General features: G+C 39.4%; 2 protein-coding genes across 6 annotated transcripts in view; one reads left to right on the forward strand and one right to left on the reverse strand.

Annotated features, from left to right (window-relative positions):
• Positions 1-5,110: 5,110 nt before the first annotated feature.
• Positions 5,111-15,206, forward strand: znf271 (zinc finger protein 271). Of its 2 annotated transcripts, none has more exons than XM_079409431.1 (12): positions 5,111-5,185; positions 5,556-5,684; positions 6,353-6,634; positions 7,629-8,066; positions 8,196-8,516; positions 9,406-9,909; positions 9,998-10,189; positions 10,973-11,326; positions 11,411-11,728; positions 12,544-13,146; positions 13,235-13,345; positions 13,998-15,206. In XM_079409431.1, exons 2-12 carry the CDS (start codon positions 5,570-5,572, stop codon positions 14,114-14,116), a joined length of 3,357 nt encoding a protein of 1,118 aa, XP_079265557.1. In that variant the 5' UTR covers positions 5,111-5,185; positions 5,556-5,569; the 3' UTR covers positions 14,117-15,206. The 2 variants fall into 2 exon arrangements, with proteins under 2 accessions (XP_079265557.1, XP_079265558.1); XM_079409432.1 differs by lacking the exon at positions 13,998-15,206 and adding an exon at positions 13,427-13,943.
• Positions 15,207-15,764: 558 nt separating this feature from the next.
• rreb1a (ras responsive element binding protein 1a) overlaps positions 15,765-21,164 on the reverse strand; it is a 52,799-nt gene continuing 47,399 nt past the window's right edge. For all 4 annotated transcript variants that reach the window (XM_079409428.1, XM_079409429.1, XM_079409427.1 and 1 more), the window contains 3 exons: positions 20,913-21,077; positions 20,027-20,800; positions 15,765-18,800 (listed from right to left, as the gene is read on the reverse strand). In XM_079409428.1, coding sequence (XP_079265554.1) covers positions 18,292-18,800; positions 20,027-20,800; positions 20,913-21,077 — 1,448 coding nt within the window. In that variant the 3' untranslated portion in view covers positions 15,765-18,291. The remainder of the gene's footprint in view (positions 18,801-20,026; positions 20,801-20,912; positions 21,078-21,164) is intronic.

Below are 21,164 nucleotides of genomic sequence, written 5' to 3' on the forward strand. Positions count from 1 at the left end.
TCGCAGCTTTTACCGGACTCCCCCTTTTATTTGTGGTATGACCGAGAAGTACGGCAGCTGTTGGCGGACATTAGTCGTGACAGAAGAGGTGTGAGATGAGATGGCAATATGAACTCGATTTTAGAGAGATTTAGCCATTCTGACTCCTCCTAATGATGCCAGGTCCTTAATGGTTGCATTAACGATCATTGTAGTACTTTTTCAGAAAGAAAAATGTTCTATAAATACTTGCTTTTTGCATTTACTCTAGTCATCAAATCTGTGGCCAAGTTTCCAACTAAACAAAGATCCTATAACGAACCAGAAATCAATTTAAAAAGAAATCACAGAACCAGTTGTCATATTACTGAAGACAACATGCTAGAAAAAGTAAAGAAATCAGATAATGTTTGGGCTGCAGGTGCTCTGTATGATTACTTACGCTTACAATTTTGCTTTATTATTCATACCACAGAACTAACAAAATGTGTTCTTACAGAAATATTAAATATATATAAATATATATGTGTGTGTGTGTGTGTGTGTGTGTGTGTGTGTGTGGATATTTATTGTAAAATTGTCTTTTTGATTTACAACCCAGCTTCCGAAAAAGTTGGGACATTTTTTAAATTTGAATAAAATGCAAACTAAAATAATTTTTACATGGACAGCAGTCTATTTAATCATGTCTTGCAACTAGTCAGAAAAGTTTTTACATTTTTACATTGGGATATATTAAAGTTAAATTAACATTGAACCATTTATTTTACTTCTTCATATCTTAATATTTAAGAACCATTTTTAAAAGGACCACCTTAACTTTTTTATTAGGTTAGGTACATATTACTTCATTACTGAATGTTAAACTTATAAATGAAGGACTATATATTTAGCAATAAATTAACACCTGACAATGATGCCTAATGTGTGTGTTGATATAAACACCTAATTCAGCAATACTAACATTATTCATGAATTATTTTGGTATTTTATTGACAAATTGTGTCTTTTATTATCGCAAACTACATTGTTTACATAAGCATGTGAGCTATAGAAGTATAACATCATAGTTAATCATAATGGGCCACATCCCAAAATATATCAGCCTAGTAAACAATGATAAATAATATAATGCATCTAAATTCTTTTTTTAACTTTCTGTCAAAAGTGTATAAAGATAGTGTTTGCCTAATTTTGTGTGAATCATACAGACAGCCTCGGAGGACTTTGAAAAGTACGTTTTGTCAAAAAAACTCAAACCTTGACTCATGGTATTCATGTGGATGCTACCGCACTAGAAACAGCATCTAAAGATGGCAGCGGGATAATTCACCCTGACACAAATTGTTCAGGAATGGTTTGAAGAACACTGTGCAAAATTGCACTTTTAGGAGTACAAGTACAGCTGTTTGCTACTGGGGCAGTACCCTCAAAGGGACACCTTTTACCTGCTTTACCCTGAAAGGGTGCATATTACATTTAACAGATGCTTTATCCAAAGCGACTTACAAATGAGGACAATAGAAGCAATTAAAACCAACAAAAGAGCAATGATATGTAAGTGCTGTGATACGTCTCAGTTAGTCTAATGCAGCATGCAATTTTTGGAGAGAGTCAGGCAGGTCATTCCACCAGGAGGGAACATTTAATGTAAAAAGTCTGTGAAAGGGATTTTGTGCCTCTTTGGGATGGCACAATAATGTGCCGTTTACTTGCAGAACGCAAGCTTCTAGAGGCACATAAGTCTGAAGTAGTGAATTTAGGTAAAGGGGTGCAGAGCCAGTGCTGGTTTTGTAGGTAAACATTAATGCCTTGAATTTTATGCGAGCAGCTATTGGTAGCCATGCGTTCTTTCTTCTCAACTTATTTTTTAGGAAATTTCTCAACTTTTTGTTGTATAAACTTAAAACAAGAAGTTTATTTTTTTACTGTTTTTTTTTTGTGTACTATTATGAGCCCTTTAGGAGGTAAAGAAAATAGGTAAAGAAAAATGGTACAAAAATATGTAGTGGTAATTTTCTGCCAGGACATAAATTTTACTGACTACTATACAATGAAGTGCAAAATTCAAAATAAAGGTAAAACACAAATTCCTTCATTAATACGGTACACTGCAGGACTTAAAGGATCTGCTTCTGATGTCTTGGTCTAGTGGAGTCCATGCCTTGACGCATCTGAGCTGTTTTTGCAGCACAAGAGGGACCAACATGATTTTACAGACAGGTTTAATGCTGTTGCTGATTAGTGTAGCTATATGTATAGTGCTATGTTATTATTACCATATTACGATTAGCAAGCTGACTAAGACCAAAACTTGGACATCAAGTTGAAGGTGTGGGTCATCTGTGAAGTCGGGCCAGAAAAGGGAGCAACTGGATCAACATCCCCTAAAATATGACAATGATAACCTTTCATGTTTATAATGCATGTCTCTCATATCTCCACTTGACTTACGGATATTTGTTTATATCAAGGTCTTAAGAGCACCAGCACACCAACAGTGTCAATGTCTCATAATAAATTATTTTAGGAATAGCCTTTAAATTTCTCTGAGTGTTGCACTCTCAAAACACAAAATGTATCAACATATCTGTAACGGGCCGAACAAGACGTGAGACGTGCGGATCCAAGTGCAAGCTTTTATTTACAGGCATGGTCGAACAAACAGCAAGGGTGAAGAGACCCAGAACTGAGGCAAAGCCGGCAGAGCAGGGCACCAAGGCAAAGCAGACGGGACTAGAGCCCACCAGGGCGGAGCAGATGACCACCAGAACCAAACTGAAGACCACCACGGCAGAGCAGAAAACCACCACGGCGGAGTAGAGACCCCTGGCAGAGACTGGGACCTAGGGGGAACCGAGACACAAGAGACAAGCAGAGCATATGTGGTCTCAAGGACCGAGGCAGGGAACACAAGTTCATTTAAGGATTCCATGGCAGTGATAAGTTTAACGGGACAGATATGAGGTGCATTTATAGTTTCTGAGTTCATGACAGGCAGGGTTAAGCGTTCACAAACAGCCTCTAGAGGCACAACGCAACAGTCAGGAAGATCACACATAACCCCCTCAGTTGTGACTGATGGGACTGGTAATTCACAACCAGCCTCCTCGGCTGACTCAGGGCAGGACAACAGTTTATAGGCTGTGACATGGGTAAATAGACGGCCTCCATAGCCGTGACAGGACAGGATGAGGATTCATAGGTTGTTACCACTGACACCTCTGAAGGTTCTGCAGCAGATGCCACCACCTCTGGAGGTTCTACAATGGTAACATCAGGGAACAGGTAGAGTTCATTAACAGGACAGGTACAGTGCATCAGCCGCCACATCTGAAGACATAATAGTGGCCACCGTTACCTCTGGGAGTTCTATGGTGGTGTATGCAGCTCAAACACAACATAAAGTGATCCCAACCATGGAAAGCGCTTCGGACAGGGGAATTAGTGCAGGAACAGGAGGCGGAAAATGAGCTGGTTTGGGGATACCAGATGCATGTGCAGACATCAGTGGTGCATCCTTCACACTGGACACCATACTAGGATACCGAAAGACTGACCCTGAATATCTGGGTGTGACAGACAGAACGTGACGTGGTTCTGGATGGTTAGCGGAGACGTGGTGAGACTCTGGCAGATCAGCTGTGAGGTGACTTGATTCATGACGATCACCGGTGACTTGGCTTGACTCTTTAACATCAACTGTGACTTGACGTGGTTCATTAACATCGACTGTGACCTTACTTGATTTATGAATGGCAGTAATGACGTGACCGGTGGTTGTGACCGCCATTTTGTGAGTGCGCTCTGGTGCCGTCACCGTTTCAGTCATAGATGCGGTGTCGCGATCCTCATCCGCAACACCCACAGTGAATAGTGAGCCAACAGTCAACAAAGCAAAATCCAAAAAAACACTCAGTGACGAATGCAGACCCTCGCGTCTAAGCTGAGATTGCAATGATTAATGCCATCACAAAAAATCTCAATCAAGATAATGTCAGGTAAATCAGAATAATGAGCGATGGCTAAAAACTCTCTAATATGGTTCTCCAGTGAGTGTGGGCCTTGTTTAAGGGCAAACAATAGTCTTGTAGTGTCCATACCTAACAAATGTCCGTCTGAAAAGTTGCTGGATCCTTGTGTGGCCGAGTATTCTGTAACGGGGCGAACAAGACGTGAGACGTGTGGATCCAAGTGCAAACTTTTATTTACAGGCATGTTCGAACAAACAGCAAACAGGTATAGAGAGGGCAAAACAGACGTGAAACAGGCGTGGTCGGTGATCGGCGTACAATATCCAAGGGGCTTGACAGAAGGGGTAATCCAGGTACGAGAGCAATAATCCAATCGAGCTGCAAACAGAGTCCGAATGGCAAGGCAAAAGGGTAAATCCAGAAAACATGGGCAGGAGTCAAAACACAAGAGAACACACAAGTTAAAGCAAGGCATGACTATGACTACGTAGAGTAGCTATCGCTATGAGAGTGATAAACGCAATACAATACTCGGCAGAGAGGAAGAGGAAGTCCATGGTTTATGTAGGGTGTGTGATCAGTGCAATCAGCTGTGTGTGTGGTCAGTGCAATGGATGATGGGAATTGTAGTCTGAGGTGGCGTGCAACAGTTAGTGTAGTGCAAGAGTCCCTGTGGTGAGTGGGTGACCTCTGGTGGTGAGTTAACGGAAGTTCATGGCCAGGATTCGTGACAATATCAAACCACCAAAAAACAAATAATTCTAGACATTTTTAACAATAATAATAAATAAATAACTTAATCTTTCTGAGGCAACTTTTAAAAATGACTTTTTAGATTATAGTGTAGTTGTGGCCCATCACATAAACAATACTTTATCATAATTTCAAACGTATAACTATTATAGTTTTATGATTGAAACCCTTTGAAATTGTTTAAAAAAATTGTAATTTCAAATAAATGCTTCTTGTTTGATTTATTTGTTATAATATGTAATGGCATTTAGGTCTAAACTGTACTTTTTTAAGACCTGTGGTATGTTTGTGGCAAGATTAAAATGAACGTTGCATGTAAAAAAGCGTATTATAAAAATATTTGCATGGTCTAATTGTTTTGTTTTTGTTTTTTAATTCCGCGATGGACCTTTATTTTGCAAAATGAAAACACCTCCGGTCATTTCCGGGTTGTCCGTCCGTGTGGACGTGCATGATAACTGTGTGATGAGACAGGAAAGGTGAGGCTTTAACAGCTGTGTCTCAGTGTTGTGGCGCAGCTAATGTTTATTTTCTCTTTCATCTGCATGAATAACAGCTAATGCACCTTTTACTGCGTGTTGACATGTAACTACATCGAGATGCATCTAAAGGAGGTGTGTTCAGCCTCCAGCTTTGATTTTATTATCATGAAGACATACATAATATAATAATTACACCTAGATATAGATTGTTTAGAGTATTGCCATCTCTTTGAACATGAACCATGCTAATACCACATGATAATGATAGTTATTTAATGCCATAGTGTTTTACCTTTTATACCATCACTGTACCAGAGTACATACTTGGTACTTATGATAAAGATACAAGAATGTGTATTTTCTCTAGATTTTGAGTAAGACATGGATCTGAAGTCATACAGTGATCTGGAGGAGGCGGGTGTGTTTGCATCAGCTGGAGCACAGGAGTCTGATTCAGGAGAAGATCTGCACCCATCAGGAGCTTCCTGTGAGCCGGGTCAGAATGCACGAGTTAAAAATGCATTGCTTTATATTAACCTGAACATTTAGATACTGTACCACCTTGTTGTGAAAAGTGCAAACTGACCTTGACTCTGACTTCAGTTGGATAACCTATAGTAATAACTGCATTCCTCTTTTATTTACTTTACTACACTGCAACTTCACAGCTACAATATGTGACCCTGGACCACAAAACCAGTCATAAGGGTACATTTTGCTAAATTATTGATGTATGGTTTGTTAGGAAAAGACAATATTTGGCAATATCTGGAATCTGAGGGTGCAAAAAAAAAAAAAAAATCAAAATACTGAGAAAATCACCTTTAAAGTTGTCCAAATTAAGTTCTTAGCAATGCATATTACTAATAAAAAATGAAGTTTTAATATATTCACAGTAGGACATTTTCAAAATATCTTCATGGAACATGATCTTTGCATAATATCCTAATGATTTTTTTGGCCAATAATTTTGACCCATACAGTGTATTTTTGGCTATTGCTACAAATATACCCCATCCACTTAAGACTGGTTTTGTGCTCCAGGGTCTCATGTGTCATCAGAAACTCTCTTATTGTTTAGCTGCCAAATATACTAAACGCATGTATATATTTGTTGAGAGAGACAACTAAACATTGTTGTTTTCCTTTCAAATGTCTCCACAGATGACCACGCAAAGAGCCTTTCTGCCAGAGCGAAGCCTTTCCAGTGCTCTCAGTGTGGGAAGGGTTTTTCCCGTATACAGCATCTGTCCGAACACGTCCGGATTCACACAGGAGAGAGGCCTTTTGAGTGCTTGGTGTGTGGAAAGACTTTCACCCGGGAAAGAGACCTCAAGACCCATCAGATCGTCCATACGGATGCGAAAGCCTTTCACTGCACCATCTGTGTTAAAAACTTCGCCCTGTTATCCTCCTTGAGAAGACATCTGCGTGCATTTCATCAAGGTACAATATGTTGCTATGCAGTGAATAGGACTAAAGACGTCGGTCATGGAGTATTTTTAGGCCCAAAATGAAGTGGACTGTCCAGATTTTTCATGAATACGGGCCCAGATTTTCAAATATTGTCCAATCCTAACAATCCATACATCAATGGAAAGCTTATTTATTCAGCTTCAGATTATGTATAAATCTCAATTTCGAAAAATTTTGTGGTCCAGGGTCACATATAAACACAGAAATCAGTGCTTAAGGAGAGTTCACATAATGACAATTTGCTAAAAATATATTTAGAGGAGTTTGATTCTTTATTGGAACAGATTTGTTGAGAGAAATGTGTCATTCCAGCACTTGCTCAGCAAAGGATGCTCTGCAGTGAATGGGTGCCGTCAGAATAAGAGTCCAAACAGATGATAAAAACATCACAATCTGTATAATATACATACTATAAATTAAGTTAATAATACATCAATTACATTTGTAATAAATCCATCATTAAGACATTAACTTCAAACTTGCTTTTTGCTAAAATATAATCCATAATATTACTTTCTCCAGTGAAATTTCATATCATCTGAATCAGGAGATAAATATGAACTGATCAAGCACCGTTTACAAGCCAAAACAGCTCTAAACAAATATGTGGGTGAATTTTGAAGTGACAGAAAACAAAGGATGGACTTTTTCACTGGTGGAAGCCATATTATAGATTAGGGACTTGTATATTGGGATGGTTTAAAAGTTAAAAACATCTTAATGATGGATTTATTTCTTAAAAACATGCAGCCATTAATTGGTGGATTGGAGTGGTGTGGTGATTACTTGTGGATTATTGTGATGTTTTTATCAGCTGTTTGAACTTTCATTCTGACGGCACCCATTCACTGCAGAGCATCCATTGATGAGCAAGTGATGCAATGCTACATTTCTCCAAATCTGTTCTGATAAAGAGACAAACTGAAACTGAAAAAGTGAAACTAAGTATTCTCTCTTTTTGCAGGTCAAGATGTTAGTACGGAGGGTAAGTGCTTAATTTGTGTCGAATGTGGGAAAAATTTTGCGTGTCAGCTGGAGGAACATGAGCTAACACACACAGGAGAGATTTCCCACCGCTGCCCCGACTGCGTCAACAGCGTCGCACATCTATCCAGTCTCACATCTCCAGAAAACACCTTCTCTGAATCTGAGGACACAAACCATTTGGACGCTCATGACAGTGAGAGGCCTTGCAGTTCTGTGGCCTCTGAAGATCTGCACAAGCACTTAGAAACCAATGCACTTAAGGACAATAGTGAATCTCACTCTCTGAAACTTACAGATAATACAGAGAGTGATGAACCCAATGAAAACATTCCCCAAAGTCAAGAGGAGGAGGCTGAGAGAGCTCCATCTCCTTCATCTGAGCTCGCTCACGACTCGGCACATTCTGCTGTAAAGGGTGAGTCTAATAATTACAAAACCTTACCATTGCACTCATAGTTTCTACCAGAATACCATATCCCAGAAATCTCAACAGAGGTTCAAAATCACACTTTACATACCACATTGTGTAATTTTCTCCTCCCAGGCATTGAAACACTGAATCCTCTTCCAGAGGAGGAGTTTGCAGCTCACCAGCAAGCGTGTGAGGAAAACAAGCCGCATCAGTGCAATCACTGTGGAAAGAGATTTCATAAGCAAGCGAAGCTTCGGATCCATCTGCGCGTTCACACCGGAGAGAAGCCGTACCAGTGCTCCCAGTGCGGGAAATACTTCAGCCAAGCAGTAAACCTCAGAAAACACCACCGCACTCATCATACGGAGGAGAGACCATACCACTGCACACTCTGCGACCGGAGGTTTTCTCTCTCCTTCTCGCTGATAAAACATCAACGTGTCGCTCATCCAGGTGAGATCAGAAATTGCGTTTTTCAATAAAGCTGAGGAGAAATTGCAGAGCCCCCAAAATATGGATGTCAAACAGTTCTCTAAATTTGACCCCTTGGAGGTTATTTTGTTGCGTCATCTATTCAGAAGTTACCAAAATCAGGGTTTTTCCAAACCTTTTGATGCCTCGGGCCCCCAAAAATGATGGGACCCCCTTCCTGAAATGTAAAGGAATTTATTCTGTAAAAAATATATATAAAATACTTAGTTTCTTTTCTGTTGCTTTTTATTTGATAGTAGAATAAAATAAATATATTATGGAAATTATTATTAGCATTAGTCATATTTTCAGTAGTTTTAAATTACCCCCCCCCCCCCCCCCAATATTCAAAGACCCTTGACTTTTCCAGTCGTCTGTGATAATGATTACAGATAAGGCTTTTTAGAAATATTTATACATATTTGTATATAATATACATGTATAATAAATATATAAGTTTAAAATATTTATATTCAGTTGTCATATATAAAACAAATATTTTAGTGCATAACTAGAAAACCGTATTTATAAAAAAAAAAAATGCCCATAGCATTTTAATATTTTATTAATTTACTTTTCAAGGTCAATAAAGCACGCTTTTAAAATTAGGCTACCTCATATTTAGGATTTCTAAGACTGTGAATCCTGGTTCTTTAAAGAAAAACAACAGTTCACTCAAAATAAAATCTTATTATATGCTTATTTTGTCTTATTTAAAATCATTATTATCTAACCTCCTTGAAGCTTGCTAAGAACCTGCTGCTCAGTTTGCAAACCATTTTGTTTAAATCACCAACAGCATTGCTACAAATTGTTTGGTTTGATGTTATCAATTTCATATATTATTGATAATACTCATTTCTTTTAACAGAACATTTGAGTGTTGCTGAAAGAAATCGCTTTACCTGTCCATACTGTGGAAAAATATTCGGACGACGTCAAGATATGGAGCAACATAAGCGCATTCACACTGGAGAGAGACCGTTCCGCTGCACCGTGTGCAACAAAAGCTTCAGGCAGCGCTCGGTGTTGATCGTGCATCGGAAAATTCACACCGGAGAAAAGCCTTTCGAATGTTTCATATGCTTCAGACGGTTTTATGGTTCAGGAGATCTGAAGACACACATGGGAACTCATACTGGCGTGAGACCTCACAGTTGTCCTTTGTGCTCCAAAAGCTTCCCTCGGCCCAGCAGCCTGCAAGCACACATGCAATCCCATCTGAACAAGCTGCAGGAAGGAGATGCTGTGACTGCTGGAGCTGATATGGAGCTTATTCCTGAAGAACTAGATGACATGGAAGGAGTCTGTGGTGTTTCTGCTTCATCGCAGCTATCAGCAGTGCTTTCTGGAAACCTTGGAGCTTCTGAAGACAGTATGATTTTTAGCTGTTTATTTATGGTTAGGTTATTTGTGTCTATAATAAGCACGTCACATAATATTGCCTTAATATATTTTTTCAGATATGAGCACAGGGGAGCGTCTATCAGAGACTGAGACGAGATTCAGTCCATCAGTGAATCAAGACCATGATGCTGATCAGAGTTCCAGCTCAGAGCTGACAGATCATCAGAAGCCATATCATTGTGCCATATGCAGTAAAACCTTCTCTCTCGCAATTTCCCTGAAAAGACATCAACTCATATTTCATCCAGGTAGGATAGAACTGCATGCATTAATTGCAAAATTAGTATTTATTTTCCTAAATGAAGATATACCATTGCATTGTTCCACCTTAAAGAGTTCATCCTCACCTTTATTCCAAACATCTGCTGAAAACAAACAAAGATATTTTGAAGAATGTGGGTAACCAAACAGTTTCTGGTCCCCACTGACTTCAATATTTTTCCCCCATACTAAGGAAGTCAATGGGGACCAGCAACTGTTTGCTTATCAAAATTATATGTCGGGATGGTAACAAGGTATATTGATATTTCTACAAATATAGAGTCATAGTTATTTGATTCCTATAATAACTAGTAACAGGGTTGACATTAATTATATGATAAATAGGCAAACAAACTGGTCCTTGGAACTGAAAGAGTTTATTAGAAACCAAATGTAATGTTGATAACTCAGAGAATATGCAAATATTCAATAATCATTTGTTTACTATACAAAATCCTGGTAACAGGGTTGGCTTTTTAATAATTGATGAAGAATATTTGTCTTTTTTATCTTGAGTACACATTCTAAAAGGATAGTTTTACAAAACTATACAAAATTGAAGAAAATCAATGAAGAAAATTATTTCTTTGTAGAGTTCACTTCCTGAAAGGATTAAGAAGTGTTTTCTGTAATACTACAGTATTGTAACAGGGGTGAGTGATGATGGTAACAGGGTCGATGGATAACCTGCTGTTTCAATCACGTTCTCAATTTAACTTTTATTTGATAATGGTTTTGTTAATATGGATTCTTCTTTGTAATTTTAACAGATCAGCATGTTGACAAAGAGGGGAAGTGCTTCCCCTGCTCTTATTGCGGAAGGAAGTTTGGTCGACGCCAAGGCTTGTTACAGCATGAGCGAATTCACACAGGTGAAAGACCCTTCAACTGTCCCACCTGTAACAAAAGCTTTCGTCAGAGATCGGCTCTGGTTGTGCATATTAAAACACACACAGGAGAGAGGTCTTTCCTGTGCTTTGTGTGCAATAAGAGCTTTTATACCCCAGGAGACTTGAAGAAACATCTGGAAATTCACACAGGAGTGAGGCCACACAACTGCCCTGTGTGCTTCAAGGGGTTTGGGCGTCCCAGTTTCCTCCGAGCTCACATGCGAATTCATGAAAGTAAGTTTGAAATGGCATTCCTGAAAAACTGACCTTCCAAGCTTTCTTTCTTTGTACATTTCTCATGTTTTTAATGATTTCCAGAAGCTTCAACTAAGAAGCAAAGTGGACTGGAGAAACCAACAAGTGCTCCAAAAGTCGATGTGCAGGAGAAGCCATTTGAATGCACTCATTGTGGGAAGAGATTCAGTCAGCATTGTATGTTAAAAATTCACCAGCGGATTCACACAGGAGAGAGACCTTACAAGTGCTCTCAGTGTGGCCTGAGTTTTCGCTGGAGGAGAAACCTGATAGCCCACCAGAGCGGCCACCCGGGCGAAAACCCTCTCCAGTGTTCAATGTGTGATGAAACATTCGTCTCTGAAGCAAGTCTGAAAAAACATCAAGATGCGTTTCATTCAGGTAAGAAATTATGAGATGGCTTGGTATATGAACCGTGCATGCCATGAAAAAGCATCGTTTACACATTTTAATGCTTTGAAATAAAGCATAAATCCTATAAATATTTGGTAACACTTTATTTTAGGGTCTCTTAATTAGTTGCTTATTAGCATGCATATTAGTAGTAATTAAGCACATATAAATGCCTTATACTACATCCCTAGTCCTACCCAATACCTAAACTTAACAATTACCTTTCTAACTATTAATAAGCAGCAAATTAGGAATTTATTGAGAGAAAAGTCGTAGTTAATAATGAATGTTTCCTATTCTAAAGTGTTACCAAATATTTCTTACCAAGAGATGCATGTATTATATATTATGTTAAAAATAACTAGATTTATTTTATTTTTTTCTGTCAAGTTGAAGCCACGAAAAAACTGAATAAATGCCTGACAATAAATTTAGGATTGAAGTAACCATTTTCTTTAGTAGACAATTGGTTTCTTTTTTATTTAATTAACAAACAAAAACTAAATTGGAGATTATACTGTAATTCATGTATTTCCATTTAGATATTCCTAATGTTCCAACTGTCCAGATGACCTGTTTGGCAAAATCAATATTTTTCAGATTTGGGGCTATGCAAGTGTTAATTTTGGACCCTTGGCAAACAATATAAACTCTAATCGCAATCAAAGGACATAATGCGTCACATGCTCAATTTTTTTGACAAAGTGTGATCAGTGGTCGTATATAATACATTTTTTAAAATTTATTTTCTATAATGTTTTATTTGATTTATTAATATTTTATATTATATTTACGCATTTCAGGGGTCTCTCATACATGCAGTTTGTGTTTGAAGACATTTACCCAAGCAGCTGGCCTCAGAAAACACGTTCGGTATGTTCACGAAGGCGAGCGACCGCACAAATGCTCCGAGTGCGGGAGAGGATTCGTCAAACTTTGCGACCTCGCGCGTCACCAGCGCCGCCATCATTACGACCGGGGCGACCAACTCTTTCAGTGCTCGCAGTGTGAGCGAAGCTTCAGTCATCCCAGCAGTCTGGTTCTGCACCGACGGACACACACCGAAGAAAAGCACGAGTGCCCTCAGTGCGATAAGATTTTCAGTCAGGCGGGACACCTGAAGGTCCACCTGCGGACTCACACCAAAGAGAACAAACCGAAATTCGAGTGCCCTGAATGTGGGAAGTGTTTTGGCCAAGCTAAAGATTTGGTGGTTCATCAGAGGGTTCACACCGGAGAAAAGCCGTACCAGTGCCCACAGTGCAAGAAGAGCTATCGACAGTTTGCGCATTTGTCCGTACATCTGCGAAGTCACACGGGGGAGAAACCTTACCAGTGCCCCAAATGTCTCAAATTCTTCGCTCATTCATCATCCATGAAAAAACACCTGCGTGTAATGCATGCAGGTACCGTACGGGATAGTTCATCCAGAAATGAAAATTCTGTCTGTACGACTTTCTGTTTCCCGTCTAATTTAAACTGAATGTTTTATAGAGGGGAAAGATGTACGCGTACCAAAGGAAGTTGTGAAGGTCACTGTTGGCGTCGGCCCATCGAACACAACAGTAGAAGTTAAGCAAGAACCAGAGTCTGGTGATGAATACGGTAAGTATCACTGAGGTTATTTTAAACACCAAATCTTCAAAATGATGTGTATTTTGCTAACTTCTCTCACATCTTGAATAGGTGAGGGAAAATGTAGCTTCCAGCTTCTCCTTCAAAACCAAAGAAATGTGTCATCGTAAAGATGGCACAAACTTATGGGTATTGCAAGGAACGCCAGCCTTTTCAGCATTGATGTTTTCATATGAACAGCCTATTGTTGTATTTGTTGGGCTCTTTTATTTGATTATAAACAGGACTGATCTGCATGAGCAAACACTTCATTTCAATAAAGTTTTCCTTTGTGCTTTGGAACTAAACGCTACATCATGCACTCACGAATACCCACTTTTCAAAAATGATTGGTGTACAATACAAAATCCTGGTAACAGGGTTGATTTTTTTTAATAATGATGAAGAATATTTGTCTTCGGAGAGTTCACTTCCTGAAAAGGACGAAGTATGGTAACAGGGTTGAAGCTTAACCAATTTCAGTGACTTTTTTTGTATTCAACTTGTATGTTACAATTTGCACTCATAGTTACAATATGAAAAATAAATAAATAAATTGCATGTGGATATGTGACAATAACACACACAGAACATGTCTAATTATTGCTTCTCGCAATATAACTACACTGGTATGTTTTTGCAGAATGTCAAGTGAAATCTGAAGAAAACTGCTTTGCTATGATGGATGATGTGAAGGCTGTTACAGTCTCTTCAGCTCCTTCCAGCCCATTATCATCTGTGGCTTTTAAAGATGAAAAATGAATGTGGATGGAAACTAGGGTTTCTCACCAACAGTCTGCCAAACTTCAGCGTGCATAGAAGAACCTGCAGCATCAACTAGATTACTGATGACAAAAAACATTAAGTAGAATTGCATTCTACATTTACTCCAGAAGCTGGTCTCCATCCATGAAGACTCCAGCCTCCTTAATTGGAAAGGTGATCAACAAGAATCCCCACCACAGCATGGACTGTGAGGTTTAGTTGAGCAGGGAACCACATAACATCTTCCTTTTTAAGGAAAACAGATCGCTATTAGTGCTCCTGATCAGAACTATCCAATCTGAAGTACTTTCTGGAGGCTTCAAACATGATCTACATATTTTTAGACTTTTTTTTTGTGATATACGCAAACTTTTGCCAGATAGAAGATCTTAAATTCATACTGGAGAGAAGCGTTGATATTTGGCACCTACCTTTAGCAAACTTCATTAGAGAAATGTCCATCCCTCAGACTGGCTAAATCTTGTGGAATGAACATGCAAATAGGACACTGATATAATAGAGGATCCTTTGATTCTGCTCCTGGAGGGCCGGTGTCCTGCAGAGTTTAGCTCCAACTCTAATCAAACACACCTGCCTGTAACTTTCTAGTGATCTTGAAGACATTGATTAGCTTCTTCAGGTGTGTTTGATTAGGTCAACTCTGCAGGACACTGGCCCTGCAGGACCGAAGTTGTCCATCCCTGCTCTAGGAGGAGAATTGAATAACCCAGATTCGTTCCTGTATAATTGTTACAAACAGTCCCTCATTCAAACTGTGCGTTTGTCTTCCTACACATTACCTGCCCTTTACATTTTCATCAGTTAAATAACTCAAAGCTGCATTTAAAACACTTTACGGTTTTGAATCCATTCCACAGATTTTTCCCCTAAAGTCAGTGTTGAAAATGTAATCTGCATCTGCTTAGGAGCCATGCAAACATACGTCCATCAACTAATTTCACTAATATTATGTTGTTACTGCAACCATCAAAGTTTTTGTAATCATTTATTTATTGTATGACATCTCATAATAGATGTAAATTAAATTACTTGAATGTTTAGTCTGAAAAAGCTAACATTTTCCCTATTTTGTCTGCCTGTTTCTGGTTATTTACATAATGGTGTAGTTACAGCATCTTCCAGCAGGAACACTGAAGCCAACCAGCCAATCCTTAACCCTTGCTGACACCTGTTGGTGTGGATTCATCATCACAGAACAATTCTGGGAGCAGTCCCAATACAAACAAATGCATACTGGCATACTACTCAAGCCATTTCTGCCATAGAAAGATACGGTAAAAATGTATAGTCTGCGAAATCAGCACCTGTGTCCGAATATGCTTACCCCTCTACTATACAGTATGTGAAAATGGCACACAGTATTCGTAAAAAAACCTTTTACAGGGATTCTGAAGTAGGTATTCAATGGAAGTTCATTCCTCATCAAATGTAGTACCTACACAGACTGTGTGAGTTTGGACACACATAGTGTCAACAGCGGTTGATACAAATGTATAGACCTTCATTGCTTGGCAAAAACATTACCAAGCCCATTATAATTGCAGACTGCAGAACACAAACATATGCATTAAAAGTGGCATATTGCCTTCGGGAGAAAATAAGAAAAAAATCCTGCCACACCTTTCATTTAATATATCTTTATTGCTTGAATAGTTTTGATACAGAACAGGTTACATTTCTGATTCTGAAGCACTCATTCGAAGAACAAGAGTAGTGTACCAAAAATGTTCTGGTGATTCTGGTTCCATTCAAGTCCAGTAGAATTATTTTTGGGGATGTAGCAGCGACACAAAGCTCCCTTTTACATCAGTCAGCATGTCAAACAGTGACAGGTCTCCATTCCTCTGCATTTTTCCAAAGAGACAGGGAGGATTTAAAAAAATTAACACAAACAGGGAAAAAGGAGAACATATCTTGTAGAAAACCCATGAGTGGAATGTGGATTTGATAACTCCACCCTGTTCATTTGAATTCACAGTCAAGTGCTAAAAAAGTAGTGATTGACGATTCAACATATTCAGAAATCATAGGTGAAGAGAATTTTTTGTTGCAAGAAAAGTGACGATTTGAGAAAGCATTTTGTATGAACCCTGAGAGTGAGACAGAGCGGGGCGGCAGGTGGGGCGAAACTGAAAAGAAAAAACAATAACTGAACAACACAAAAGGTTATCATGCAAAACTACCCTACAGATTCACCCATAGCCGAATAGTAAATTTCACAGTTTTATATGCAAAATAATATATAAATGAAAACAACTTGTATCTCTCTGTCAAACTGAAATAATCATTATAATAATATAATAAAGATAACAGAAACAGGCCACACATTCTAAAAAAAAAAAAATGCATACAAAGATCTACATAAAGCTTTCAGATCAAAAGTGATTATTATCATCATCATCATCAAGGACCCAGATCAAAGCTGGGATGCTAAGTATTGAATATGAATCATTTTTATGCAGCATAATTTTGTTAATACATGGCTTCTCCACATTTACTTCTTCATCCGCACTGGGTCATAATAAATACATTAAAAACAGTCTGTGAGCATTCTTACCAGGAAACCAATCACTTCTGCACACAACCAACACAAAACACACTCACATGAACCCAGGAAAAGACATCGGGAGAAGCAGAAGTCCCGGAATACACAGATAAGAGAAAGCGATTGCAATTGCATTCAAGTTCATCCAATACTACAAGTTTCGTGCCTGAGCAGAGATGTTAGATCTTCACCACTAGGGGGCGCACACAACCCGATATCCAATCAGGGGCAAACTCTCTCCTCATCCCCACTATTGGTTCAATATTCCTTTTCCTTGTTTGCGTCCTGTCATCGCACTTCGGAGCGTGCTGATCAACAGGCATCCGTTTGGGTAAACGGCTGCTCCAGGAAATCCAGAGACCTATAATCGAAGATGCTTACCAGTCCACACAATTTCATACAGTCTCCATGCCCTTTGAGGTTTGCTTTGTTTGTGTCTGAGGTTTCTTTACAACACTAGTTCATAAAACTGAGAGGTTAAAGAGATCCAACACTACGAAAGAACATGTGATTGACATGGGGTCCTCCTAGTTGAGTAGCGCTACAGGACGACATCCCGGCAGGAGGCAGCAGGGCGACAGGGTTCAAGTACACCATGAATTCTAGTTCGTGAGCCCGGCAGAAAGTGAGACACCTGCCTAAATGCTCACACGAAAGAGTAAGGCTTAAAAAGTGATTCTTTTGGAAGACGGTAACCCTGGACACAGGTACACATTTCATCGTATTTTTGTCAAGTACATCAGATTCATAACTCATGGGCTTCCTGTAATTCCTCATTGTGTTTGCTTTTTTTATTTTTGTATTCTTAAGTAGCTGAGACAGGGCTTTATGGACATAATTCAAGAGCCTGTAAATCTAAAAACATTGCCTTCCCTCATTAAAAACCATCCTTTTGTGTCAAAAAAATGGAACACTAATGCTAACTAATGACATTGACACAATCAGCACAGCTGGACATTCATCACCTGTTTTGGGCAAACATTGCCCATATATTTTATGCGACAGCTGCTGAACATCTTTCTGAGGATGACCCTCAGATTTTTTGCTTGGCCGTTTCCCCAAAACATCTTTACACGACGCACCACCCAGAATAACAGAGCTCTGTTATAAAACAATTACACCGGAGGCCTCTGTCATTAAAGGAATTACACAAAATGGGAAACTGGCAAATTAAAGAGGACAAACAGCAACGAAGAAGCCCTATGGAGAACAAGTCGATTTGCGTATTCCAGTTATGCACTTGGGTGCAAGCCTCTCAGTAGAAACATGTCCTCTTGTTAATCTCAGCCATCGCTGGATAAGGATATAAACTTGCTTTTCATAAGACGGTCTCTGAACTGTACAATACGATATGCAAATTTGTTCATATATTGCTTAAAGTAGCTCTCTCAGGATTACACACACAAAAAAGATCATTGTAAAATACTATAAAAATCAACTTTCGATCATGATAAATGCTGATAAAGATATAGCAAAAAAAGTAGAAAGGCACTTGGAAAGAGTCATTGCTTCTTTTTTCTCAATGCAATGTACTTTTGTTATATGGCACTGCTTCTTGTTGCAGCACATTTCACCACAAGATAAGAAACTTGGAAAGAGTCGCTCTTCACTCCACGCCAAGCAGTGGCGGCTCGGGGGTGGGCAAAATTTGCTCAGTAGTGGGCTTGGTGTGGATCTCCAGTAAGCCTTGGATGAATCCCTCCGATGGCTCCAAGTCAGATGCGGTGGGTGAATCCGATGCTCGTTTCTCTGCTGGAGGTTCTTTGGGTGTCTCTGTTGCTGATGCAGGTCCTTTCTTGGAGGTTAGTTTAAACTCTTCAGTTTCCACAGAGGGTACACAATCCTCCTCTTTCTCCTGTGAGGTTGGTTCCCCCTTCACAATGTCTGTTAATTCACTTTCGTTCTCAGACGGAGGATTGGTGCTGGTGGGTGTGCACTCGCCTTCGCTAGCCGAACGTCCGCTGAAGCCGTCTTCGTCTGGTCCACCTGGGACCCCACAAGTCGAACCATCGCTATCCACTCCACGGAGTTTCTGATGGATTCGCTGATGTCGGACCAAACTGTGCTTGAGGGTGAAAGTGCGCTCACATGTCTGGCACTTGTAAGGCCTCTCACCTAGTAGAAACAAGTCATTAAAAACATTCAGCTTTTAATACAAAACAAGAGCTCTATGTTTTGATGATCTAACTATGTTTTGATGATCTAACTAATCGTTAGTCGACCAGAAGAGGCTTGGTCAACCAAAATGTTATTAGTCGCAGAGGAAGTCACGCAGTTCGTGATGGACAGATAATCATTCATCGACCTCAAATACGGCTTATCATCTGAAATATGTAAGTATGAGTAACTTTAACATTAGATTGAGCGGCCATGTAATGTAGAAAAATGTGCGCTATAGTGTCTGTGTGGTGTGTAGAAGCTCAATAGTAGCGCTCACTGCAGGACAGATGGAGGCGCCGGTGCGCTCACTTGCTCTTAAAATACTTCCTCATTTTTGGTCATACAGATAAAAGTAATACATTTTTCAAATCTGTAAAGACTCCACGTTTATTTGTGTGCACTCACAATAACAACAAAACGTGCTTTTGTAAAATAATGAAAGCAAACAGGATGCTCTTTCTGCCGTCTCAGTCTGAGACTTCAGCGCAAAACTCTGTGTATATCTTTGCCTTACAGATATTAAAAATATATCTATAGAGAGTGAAATGTCTACTTTCAAATGAACCAATTTAAATGGAAAACAAATATTCTCAGATTATGTAATCTGTATAAAACATGTCGTGTCCACTACTGCGGAGATGACGAGTCAGTGTCGCCGACTTCATTTCTTAAGGCGAAAACAAAGAAAGCACTAGTTTATCAAATTATTAAAATGTTAATACAGTCTCCTTACTGTTTTTCACTGACACGTTCATAATCATTACTTCTGCCGGTGCACTGTGGCAAGCTTTATGCGTGTACTTGAGCACTTTTTAGGCTATGTAGGCAATTAAAGGCTCATTATAATGATTTAAATGGTTTATTAATAAACGTGCGATTAGTCGACTAATGCTTAAAATTCAACCAGAAAAATCCATAGTCGAGGGCAGCCCTAGTTTTTAGAATTGTCATTTTTTTTTTTTATTATGCAAACAAACATGCTATTTACAGGTGACAAATCAGATACAGAGTAACCAGGGTCAACAAAACATACATGACAGCCAACATGGTTTGTGTGAGTATGAGTGTGTGTGTGTGTGTGTGTGTGTGTGTGTGTGTGTGTGTGTGTGTGACTGGGTGTTGGGTTTGGAAGTATACTAAACAAAATAATCAAAATAATCATAATTTAGAATTGTCATTACCTGTGTGAGAGCGCATGTGTCTGGTGAGGTCCTGAAGGCTCCAGAAACGTTTATTGCATATACTGCACACCTTTTTCCTCTTGTCTGGCTTGCTGCCAGGTTCTTCAGTCTCTCCCTCAGCACTCTTTAGTTCAGTTGGAGCTCCCTCTTCATCACTCCTGTCCTCTTTATCCTCCTCAGATCCGCTCTCCACCACACTGCCCATTCCCTCGATCTCTGCTGTGCTCTTCCTTATACTCTCCACCTCTTCCTCTGTAACCTCTTTCTTATTTTCACAAGGCACAATTGGATCATCAGATTTCGTGAGGCTTTGTTCAGGTCCATTAGTGGAGTCTGATGCTACATCCAGCTGGTGAGCTTTCTCATGTCTGGTCAAGGTGGCAGCATAGCGGAAGCTCTTCTTGCAACTCTTGCAGGTCAATTTGGACTCCTCCTGAGGTGTTGCTTTGTCAGACACGTCGCTATCTGCTGCAGGGGAGGACTGCGGCTGGTCTTTCTCAGTGATCTTGAAATCCTTTGGCTTGGAAACAAAGGTCAAGTCAAGGGTATTATTGCTATGGGAATCGCTATCCTCTTGTTCGGGGTCATTGTGCTTCAAAGACTCGAGGGCTGCTGGGTCATCCTCTTCTTTGTGAGGAAGAGGCTCTACCACGGCTGCCTCTGTCAGCTTAGCTGGTGAAGGTTTCTCAGCATCAGATGCTACAGGTTTCTCAGGGTCTGATTTTGTGAGATCCATTGCCTCACTCACAAGAAGCTCAGTCTCAGATGTGCTCTCTGAAATATACATGGACTCATTCAATTTTAGGTAATCTCTATCAGATAAAGAAATACTTGGTCTAAAATACATAAGCAATTCAAAGTTTCTATTATACATTATTTTTGATACCTGCACTCTCTGGTGAGCCTTCCTCTGCTTCCTTATGCTTGGGTATTGCACCATTGCGTCTAAGCACTCTGTTGGAAACGCCATGTTTGCGTAAAAGATGTCGCTCACAGTTGGACTTGGTCGAGAAGAAGGCATCACACTGGGGACAAGGATATGGCTTCTGACCTTTTAAAGGAATACAAAATAAAATCAGGAAAATAAATTGCACATATTATGAGGGGTAAAACAAAAGGTGTACATCAACACTGTAAA

The sequence above is a fragment of the Barbus barbus genome, assembly GCF_936440315.1.
Source record: "Barbus barbus genome assembly, chromosome: 46".
NCBI classification, from domain to species: domain Eukaryota; kingdom Metazoa; phylum Chordata; class Actinopteri; order Cypriniformes; family Cyprinidae; genus Barbus; species Barbus barbus.

Coding starts and splice junctions, on each gene's coding strand:
- znf271 (XM_079409431.1), top strand. CDS start 5,570: ATGGATCTGAAGTCATACAGTGATCTGGAGGAGGCGGGTGTGTTTGCA. Junction 10,190..10,972: donor TCAACTCATATTTCATCCAG/GTAGGATAGAAC, acceptor TAATTTTAACAG/ATCAGCATGTTGACAAAGAG. Junction 11,327..11,410: donor TCACATGCGAATTCATGAAA/GTAAGTTTGAAA, acceptor AATGATTTCCAG/AAGCTTCAACTAAGAAGCAA.